Here is a 9,381-nt window from a genome sequence, read left to right on the forward strand (position 1 = left end):
AAAAAAAAAAAAAAAAGAAGAAGAAGAAATAGAAATGACAGCCGCTCAATCTCTAGGGACCTTCTAATATGAAAGTTGGCCAACTGGGTACTCAAGGCTATTAATTGTGTCTACAAAAGTTCTGTCCGACACTGTGAATGTTTTAGCCCCGTGGCCCTATGTCTCCCTCAGTCTCTATTTCTCAGAGCTTGAGTTCCTATAGTCTTGCCTGGTGACTACCCCTATACCTATACTCACAGAGACCCTCTTGATCTTTTAAGTTTTGCTTTTTTTTTTTGGTTTTTTCGAGACAGGGTTTCTCTGTAGCTTTGGTACCTGTCCTGGAACTAGCTCTTGTAGACCAGGCTGGCCTCGAACTCCCAGAGACTCGCCTGCCTCTGCCTCCCGAGTGCTGGGATTAAAGGCGTGCGCCACCACCGCCCGGCTAAGTTTTGCTTTTTTGAGACAGGTTTTGAGACAGGTGCTCTAGCTGTCCTGGAACTCACTCTGTAGATGTGTAGATCAGGCTGTGTTTTGGTTGTTGTTTTTTAGATAGGGTTTCACTGTGTGCCTCTGGCGGGCTTGGAACTAGTAATGTAGACAGGCTGGCCTTGAGTGCAGAGATCTGCCTGCCTTTGCTTCTTTTTTTTTTTTTTTATTTATTTATTTATTTATTATGTATACAATATTCTGTCTGTGTGTATATCTGTAGGTTAGAAGAGGGCACCAGACCTCATTACAGATGGTTGTGAGCCACCATGTGGTTGCTGGGAATTGAACTCAGGACCTTTGGAAGAGCAGGCAATGCTCTTAAACCACTGAGCCATTTCTCCAGCCCCCTGCCTTTGATTCTTGAGGGTTGGGATTAAAGGTGTGCGCCACCATTTCCTGTTTAGGTTTATTCTTTTCTTGTCAAGTACTACTCAGGTTCTCCAGCACACATTTCCATTAGCCGCTATAGAGGAATGACCTAGAAAAGCGTAGAAAAGATGATTAGTACTTGGCTTCTAGTTGCCTCAGGTTTTAACCTGGAAGTCCAGCCCTGGCATCTGAGCTCTTGACCACTGCCCCCAGGACCTCCTAACTGGTCCCCAGGACTCTACATCCTCTTCCGGAGTATCAGTTTTGTTATGTCCTTACCCCACTAATCCCTAGTGCACCTGCTGTAGGAAGGAAGGGGAGCCACTTCTCAGGGGAGTCACACTTTTCCCACTTTCAGGTCTTGAATAGGGAAACAGGGAAGAGCTAAGGACACTTCTCTGTCTGTTTTATGTCCCTAGGTCTTCAGGCAGCTAGAGCCAGCAGTGCTGTCTTGCCTCCAGGGGTACAGTGTCTGCATCTTCACTTATGGTCAGACTGGGACTGGAAAAACCTACAGTATGGAGGTGGGTTGGAGTCCAAACTTGGGGGTGGGAGGTGGGGGAGCCTCAGAGGTTTGTATGAGAGTCCAATGTGGCAACTTCGCACTGTCCTCAGGGCCCACCCGAGGACCCTGGCATAGCTCCTAGGGCACTGCAGTTGCTGTTCCGGGAGATGGGAACTGGAGGGCACCACCATGTGACCCTCAGCATGGTGGAGATCTACAACGAGGCAGTCAGGTCAGGGATGCATGGGCGGCCTTTTCCTTGCCCCAGGGTTCTGCAGCCACATTTAGAGCCCAGAGACCAAACCCGCCCTTTCTTACCAGGGACCTCCTAGCTACAGGGCCTCCAGAGCGCCTGGTTGTGAGGCAGGGACCTGCAGGGCAGGGGGGAATTCAAGTGGCTGGCCTCACGCACTGGGACGTCCCTAACCTGGAAACCCTGCACCAGGTAAGGCTGCCCTCTTCAGGGCCCCTGTCTGCTTCCACCTGGGGGCAGAGACCACATCCCCCCCCCCCAGCTGATACACACACACACACATATATATGTATATATATATAATCTCCAGATGCTGAGTCTGGGGAGGAGCAACCGAGCTACGGCAGCTACTGTCATGAACCAGCACAGCTCACGCTCCCACGCCCTAGTTACGTTGACTTTGCGCTCAGCGTCTCCATCTCGTGCCCAGGGTAGCACAGGTACCACTGATTGTGCTTAATTTAAGTCCTGCTGGGTTTCCAGTTAACTAGAGGTCTCCATCCACATCGGTTTCATTTGAACCGGCAGGCACACTGCACCTGGTGGACCTGGCAGGATCCGAGCGTGTGTGGAAAGCGGGGGTGGCCAGCCCCCTGCCGAGAGATCCCAATGGCGCCCGGCGCCTGCGGGAGGCCCAGGCAATCAACCGCTCTTTGCTGGCGCTAGGAGGAGTGATGGCCGCGCTCCGAGCTCGGCGGCCGCACGTACCTTTCCGAGACTCACAGCTTACACGCCTGCTACAGCCGGCGCTTGGCGCCGGCACCACCGCAGTGCTGCTGCTGCAGGTGGGTTCTTGGGCTGGCTCAAGCCTGAGGCACTGCCCACCAGAGCTATGTATGAGTGTCTTTCTCTTGTAGATCTCAACGAGGACCGAAGATCTTGGGGAGACGATCTGCTCGCTCAAATTCGCCGAGCGAGTGGGTCAAGTGGAACTGGGACCAGCCCGGCGCCGTAGAGCCCCACGCTCCGGAACCCCTTCTTCTCTCAGTACTGACACCCCACTCACTGGGACTTCCTGCACCCCTACACCATCTCCTGGCAGCCCTCCAAGTCCCAGCCCCAACTGCTGTTCTGGCTTGACTCTAGAGCCTCCAGCGGACCTGCCTCCGTAGATCTGGGTCAAAGCCCTTAGGACTGGTCTTGGGATGGGAACAAACCTCTGCTGGCAGAGGCAGCAGTGAAGTTCCTATTCCCCACCTTCCAGGTCAACCTCTTTTGTCTTTTGTTTTTTTTTTTTTTCAACTCAGGCCCTAGCTGGCCCCCAGAATCCTACAGTTTCCCCCTTTGCCTTCTTGATCTGGCCAGGGACTGTCGTGCGCGGAGAAAGGATTGCCTCCACCCTTCCACCCCCAGCTGGGCCGCAGGCCCTCAGCTCTCACCTTATCACCATTTGCCCTTATCACAGCCCTCAGCGGGGGATCCGGAGCTGCAGGAACCAGACCCCAACCAAGTGGTTTCCCAACTCACCACCCTGCCCCCAATATCAGACTTGGAATTAAAGCCTTGTAAATTCCTTTACTGTTAATTTCTCCCCTACTTCCACCACCCCAAATCATGTAGGGTTCAGATTTCATTTCCTAACCCTCCCTCCAAAAGGTGCTACCTCCTACCCAGGCAGCTGAGGGGTGGGGGAAGACTTGAGAATGGACCCACTTTTGGCTCGCCCTCCCCCAGCCTGGAGCCAAGAAGGCGCGGTGACAGAGGGATGGCTTAGATGGATGGCATGACAGAGTGGGATAAAGGGGAAGATGCCCCACTCTAGGCTGAGCGCTGCTTCTCCAGACCCCGTCCCTGTGTGTGGGAGAGTGATTGACCAGACCTGTCGTGTCTAGCAGAGGCAAAACCCTTTCTGGAGTAGTCCAATTAAAGTTATGGGTTTTTAGCAACGCCGTGCCTGGTGTTTTAAAGCTATTGCTGTGGACATGCTCCTAGCTCTGGTCTCCATCAAAATGGTACCCAGGGGTAGAAGGGAGAAGCAGCCCCTGCCTGCCTTTAACGATTACAGGCTGTGCCAGGAGAGCAGCCAGCCGGGGGCAGGAGCAGCCAGGTCCCAAGGGTGGCTGGCCCACACATCATAGATGCTCTTGTTGGGTGGTACTCCCTGGAAGAGGGAATCTAGATCACAGAGCAGGTCCGGGGATCCTTGGGATTCAGTACCTACACTCCAGTAGGCTGGGCTGGTTGAAGACGGGCATTGGGGACAAGAGGTGGGAGGTAGTGTGGCCAAGGGCACTACTACATTGGGAGTGTAGATGGGCAAGTAAGAAGTGGGTAGCTGTCCCCACAGGGAAGCTCTGCACCCCCTGCTGGACATCCCCATGGGATCTTGGGAACCCTGAAGTAAGTGAACTGGCCAGGTGCCTTGCTCTGGGGAAAGAGAAGGCCTGATGACTTCCCCTTGGGAAGTCTCCCCCTCTATTCTTGTGGGCCCAGGAAGGGAGCAGGGGGGCCACAGAGGCTTCTCAGTGGAGTTACGGGGCACAGTACACATCTCTTCTTCCCCCTTGGAGCTGGTACCTGCCTGAGCTGAACTGCTCTGTCCAGCTAGCGCAGGCTGCTGGGGCCATGTCGATCCTTTCCCGGGGTCCGCTAGCAGGGACTGGATGCTGAAACCGTCCCTGGATGGTGGTGGGGGACTGGGCGGCCGGTAAGGTCGGCCGTGGAGCACGAAGGGGCTCAGGTCCTTGACGAAAGCTCTGCGTGTGCCCCGGGTCTGCCATCGCCGGCACAGAGCAGTGTTCTGAAGGCGCAGCGCCTCTGCTGGGATCAGGTTCACATCCACCGCCCAGAAGTTGCCCTTGGCCTGGGGCTTTGCAGGGTCCTTGGGCACCTAGAGAGTAATTGGCTTGGGTGTGACTATCCCACCCAGAGGTTCAGGGTTTCCACGTCCACCCCACACCGCTCCCAGAGTTTGACCATAGACCACCCTACCTTCCGGAAGCACCGGTTAGAGGAAAGGTTGTGGCGGATGGAGTCCTTCCAGCCTTCGTAGTCGTCCCTGAAGAAGGGGAACATTGCCTGGACCTGACGGATGATCTGAAAGCAGGCAGTGTTTGGCGTGGTGAGCCAGGGATAGCAGTGCCCTCTCCTTTCCCCCACAGCCGGCAGCGGGGCACCTCTTCTCAGGGAGACAGACCTCTGGGCCCGAGGGCAGCCGAGTGTGTTGGGGTTGTGGAAGAAGGGTCTTGAAAAGAGTCCCCGAGTCACTGGCAAGGATGAGTGGACTAGGTAGAGGCCCCACGCGCGAGCCTGGGATAGGTGTGACCCACCAGCATGAGGGATCCTCTCACCTGGGCCAGCTTCAGCCTGCGGAAAGGTGCTGCCTGTATTACCAGAGCGATCATGGCCAAGTAGGTGTAGGGGGGCTTGTCATGACGCAGGTATCTCTTCTTCCTCCTCTTGGGGGGAGACTCTGCCTTTGGAGGCCTCTGATGAGAGGTGTTGCAAGACATCACGCAAGGAAAGCGGCCCTGTGTGGTGGGGGTCTGACCTAACAGGGGGCTCAGGGCAGACCGACTGTAAGTCGAGGTGGGGTCCCAGTCTGAGGCCCTGCTGGGACAGGCAGGCCAATCCCTTCTTTATCATTCTGATGGAAGGGGGAGGAGTGAGGAGGAAGAGGCTGTGGGGGAGGGGAACATGTGAAGGGCTTCCACAATTAGCAGGTTTCAGTTAATCTTGGAGGGAAGGGCAGAAAAGATTCCCGTAGGGACTTTTGGTGGCCTCCTGAGGTCAGTCTCCACTCCCTGGTTGCCTTTGGGTGCCCGGGCATCCCCTATAACCTGAAGGAAAAGCCCTTGACAAAGGTTTACCCCCCCATACCTTATCTGCTTGGTCAGGTCCCTAACTCCCATTTAACAGATGGGAAGTGACTTCCCCAGCCAAATTACCCTGAGGGACGTGGGGAATTCCCGGGAGTTCACGACAAAGTAGTCAAAAGAAGCCATGTCCTAGGTAGGGGGTCTACAACCCAGGACTTGATGGGGGGTGGGGGCAGACAGAAGAGATGGATTGAGGGACGGCTTCCTGGGCCAAAAAGGCCTAGAGCTTGTGCCCTTTAACGCGAGGAGAGACTTGTTATTTTTCCAGGGGTAAGGAATAGGAGCCCATGTGGGCCCTACCTCTTCCTGGACATCGAACTGGTGGCTCTACCCTTTGGGCTCAGTCACCATTTTTGTTCTAAATGTTACGCAAGTTCTCCTGGCTACTACCCTGGGAGGTTTGCAATGAGGGTCTGAATCACCGCACTGACAGCAGAAGTTGGTACCGGAACCAATGGTCCCAGACCGACATCAACACTAAACACTTTGAGATTCCACCTTTTGGATAGAGACCTTTGCTGGTGCCGAGGAAGGCACAGTCATGAGTACAGGAGGGAGCGGGGGCATATGTGAAGGATGAACGCAGTGGGACTTCTCTTCTCCCGACTATCCTACCGCTGGCTAAGTTAGGATCTTATCCCAGGCTCTTCTTTCAGCCCTTATCTGCCTTCCCCTGGAATCCTATCACCTCCTGGCCCTCTGTTTTCCGTAGCTGAGGGTTCCTGTGTCTCACCAGGTAAACAACGCTGGCCTCAGCCCTATTCAGCAAAGAAATCGTTCTCTTTTACAAGTCTGAGGTCTCCCCTTCCCACTGGTCCTGCCTTGCTACCAGGCTAAAGCCTGGATCCCTGGCTGCTCCTCCCTGACCACTGTGTCCTAGGGCCCAACCAACATCCAAACTGCTGCCCGCCCATCCTCTGGGACACACTGCTCTCTCCTTCGAACAACGACGCTTCTGCTTTGAAGGAAAGACTCCAATCCGTCTTTCAAAGAGCAGGACAGAGATCAGCCTTCAGGAACACCTGAACAATTGCCCTTCCCGCCGCACTCGAGACACCAGTATGTTCGTGCCACAGAACAGAGCATAAAAAAACATTCCATAGTATCAACCAAGTTACCGGGGCTGGCCCCGCCTCTGGAGGGCGCTCTTTAGGCCCCGCCCTTGTAGAGTGGCTCTGCCCACGACTCCCACCCGGCACCGCGGCTTCCGCTCCGGACACCTCGGGCCGGAAGTGTCGCGTTGCCATGGCGAGGATGGGCGCGGGGCCCGCCCCCGTGGCGCCTGGAGCAGCGCCGGGTCCCAGGGTCGGCCGGGCCGGGACCGGGAAGCGATTAGCCGGGCTCCAGGTGAGACGGCCGGCGATTGTAGGTGAGGGTCGGGCCTGTCTGGGAACACAAGAGCGGACGGGGCGAGGCGAGGCGCGGCGCGGCGGGGCGGGGCATGGCGGGTGAGCCGGAGCTGCTGGCTCTGCGGCCCGGAGTTGGCCCTGCCGGGCAGTGGAATGGGTCGTGAGGGGCCTGCAGAAGGGGCGCCCGTGAGGCGCCAGCGGAGGTGTTATTTCTTTTTGTGTGTGAAACCTAACAGTGAAGGTAGTTCTTGAAACCTGTTGGTCAGGTAGGTCGGCCGACAGTCATCATTCTGGCTTGAGGACAGCGAAAGGACTTTCCTATACTTCATGTGAGTTTTGGAGTTCAGTAAAGCACCCTTGAGGCTTCAAGTGCCCTCGCCTGGAGGCTGTGCCTCATGGATTGTGGTTAGGAGAGGAATGTAGACCAGCCTGTGAAAAGCGTTTGGGCTTCTTTGGGTTCCTGGCTGTACCAGTGCCGGAGGCTTGAGGCAAAGAGGATTAATTATTTGGGTACTGAAGAGAGGTAGGTGTGTATTGGCTTGCCCCAGACTCGGGAGACAGAGCAAAGCTAGCTGACCCCTAAGCCCTCCTTTCTTCCTGGTCTTTACTTACATGGGAGTGCCGGTGAAAGCGAGGGCATCCATTCCTCAATTAGCCCTCTTTGGTGTCTTTGCTCCCCAGGAATTCCCTTATAGAATTGAGGTTTACTTTGAAGGCTTTGTCTTGCTGCAAGCAGCCTAGCTCTCCAGAAGGCCGCCTGATTCACTTCAAGGAAACCAGAGCTGCCACTGGCCCAGCATGGGAGCTGAGTTCTTTGAGGGACTGTTGGCTTGGTGAAACCTGTCCTGATGCTGCCTTCATGTTGTCATGGTGATGGGACCTTTCGAGCGCTGAGGGGACCATTTGCCTGCCTCTCCTCCTAGTTTTACCCAACCTCTCCTGATGATGCCTGCGTTAGGTTTCTTCCCTATTGGCTTCTCCCTCCTTTTTTGGAATTACTAATTCTTTCAAATATTCATTATTGTTTGGGATGAGTGCATGCCATGGTGTTCATGTGGAGGGTAGAGGAAAACTTTATGGAGTCCATTTTCTCTCTCTGATGGATTGATTGATTTTTATGTATGTATGTATGTGTGTATTTATTTATTTTTCTTTTTTGAGACAGGGTTTCTCTGTGTAGCTTTGGAGCCTATCCTGGTACTCACTTTGTAGCCCAGGCTGGCCTCGAACTCACAGAGTCTGCCTGCCTCCGCCTCCTCAGTGCTGGGATTAAAAGCATGCGCCACCACCTCCCTACTCTCTTATTACTTATGTATGTATGTATTTGTTTTTGAGACAAGGTGTCTCTCCATAACTCTGGCTGTCCTGGAATTTACTGTGTAGATCTGTAGACCAGACCAGCCTTGAACTCACAGAGATCCACCTCTTTCTGCCTCCCAAATGTTGGGATTTTGGAACTATGTCTGAGGGATTCTTGAATGTACACTAGGGTCTGTTTTGCCAGCTGATGATGGCAGTGCCTTTGCTCCAGGCAGCCGAAGTGTCTCAGTCATAGACAGTCAAGCAGACTGCCAGGCCTGAGGTTCCACACGTTCTCTGTCCCAGCCGTGCCCCACTCCAGTACCTATTCTACATCCACCTAATGGTCAAAGCGAGCTATCCGAGGCAGTCACAGGCTGTTTCCCTACCTCTAGGCTCTCTCGGGACTTCTTCGTGCATGTCCCTTGAACATGGCAGAGTAAAGCCTGTGCGTGTCCTGTCCGTGAGCCCCCTTCTGTATTGGACTCGTGGTGCTGACATCCAGTGACTGTTTGTTCATTGTTCACTGGTGCTTCCTGTAAGTCAGGCACTGGGCTAAACTCTAAGGGAACGGAAATAAACCCAGAAGAAGAGACATGTCAGATAAAATACGATGAGATAAGAGAGTTACAAGGTAGCTATGGGAGACTACTGAGGAGGTAATGTGTAAGATCAAGGTGTGATCTCGGTGGTTGAGATGTGGCAGGAGCACTCTCCAGACAGAGGCCACAGTGATCTTGAGGTGGGATGAGGGTGACAATGGTACAGTGGGAGTCCCGGATGAATGCGACAGGCTTGGGCTTAGAAAAGCCCAAAATGTTTCAGATTTGCCAGCCACGTGATTTCCTTCAAGACACTTCAGCTGTTTTGTAGAAAATCAGCCCCAGACTGCATACAATTGAAGTGCTCTTTCAACAAAATTTGCATTTTCTATCATATATTGAATGGTATTTTTACCTTATTGTTATTATTACCAAAATAATTTTTTATTTTTTAAATATTTATTTATTTATTATGTATACAATAGTCTGTCTGTGTGTATGCCTGCAGGCCAGAAGAGGGCACCAGACCCCATTACAGATGGTTCTGAGCCACCATGTGGTTGCTGAGAATTGAACTCAGGACCTCTAGGAAGAGAGGCAATGCTCTTAACCTCTGAGCCATCTCTCCAGTCCCCCAAAATAAGTTGTTTTCTTTTTTATTTTTTGGTTTTTCGAGACAGGGTTTCTCTGTGGTTTTTGGAGCCTGTCCTGGAACTAGCTCTTGTAGACCAGGCTGGTCTCGACCTCACAGAGATCCGCCTGCCTCTGCCTCCCT

General features: G+C 53.7%; 3 protein-coding genes across 8 annotated transcripts in view; 2 read left to right on the top strand and 1 right to left on the bottom strand.

Annotated features, from left to right (window-relative positions):
• The window catches only part of Kifc2 (kinesin family member C2), an 8,487-nt gene extending 5,375 nt beyond the window's left edge, over positions 1-3,112 (top strand). For all 4 annotated transcript variants that reach the window (XM_026782548.1, XM_026782547.1, XM_005354126.3 and 1 more), the window contains 6 exons: positions 1,260-1,364; positions 1,456-1,577; positions 1,667-1,790; positions 1,909-2,038; positions 2,127-2,383; positions 2,456-3,112. In XM_026782548.1, coding sequence (XP_026638349.1) covers positions 1,260-1,364; positions 1,456-1,577; positions 1,667-1,790; positions 1,909-2,038; positions 2,127-2,383; positions 2,456-2,710 — 993 coding nt within the window. In that variant the 3' untranslated portion in view covers positions 2,711-3,112. The remainder of the gene's footprint in view (positions 1-1,259; positions 1,365-1,455; positions 1,578-1,666; positions 1,791-1,908; positions 2,039-2,126; positions 2,384-2,455) is intronic.
• A 485-nt stretch (positions 3,113-3,597) lies between these two features.
• On the bottom strand, positions 3,598-7,409 carry Foxh1 (forkhead box H1). Its single transcript, XM_005354127.3, has 5 exons — positions 7,378-7,409; positions 6,535-6,934; positions 4,889-5,026; positions 4,530-4,634; positions 3,598-4,428 (listed from the first exon to the last, which is right to left on the bottom strand). The coding sequence occupies exons 1-5, from the start codon at positions 7,407-7,409 to the stop codon at positions 3,598-3,600; spliced, it is 1,506 nt and encodes a 501-aa protein (XP_005354184.2).
• Ppp1r16a (protein phosphatase 1 regulatory subunit 16A) overlaps positions 6,662-9,381 on the top strand; it is a 24,698-nt gene continuing 21,978 nt past the window's right edge. Inside the window, exon 1 of one of the 3 annotated variants that reach the window (XM_013348761.2) lies at positions 6,662-6,785. The gene's annotated coding sequence lies outside the window, so the exon portion shown is untranslated. Of the gene's footprint in view, positions 6,786-7,072; positions 7,095-9,381 lie in introns of those variants that run through there. The other 2 variants (XM_005354128.3, XM_026782572.1) reach the window with 2 other exon arrangements.

This window comes from Microtus ochrogaster, chromosome 15, assembly GCF_000317375.1.
Source record: "Microtus ochrogaster isolate Prairie Vole_2 chromosome 15, MicOch1.0, whole genome shotgun sequence".
Classification (NCBI taxonomy): Eukaryota; Metazoa; Chordata; class Mammalia; order Rodentia; family Cricetidae; genus Microtus; species Microtus ochrogaster.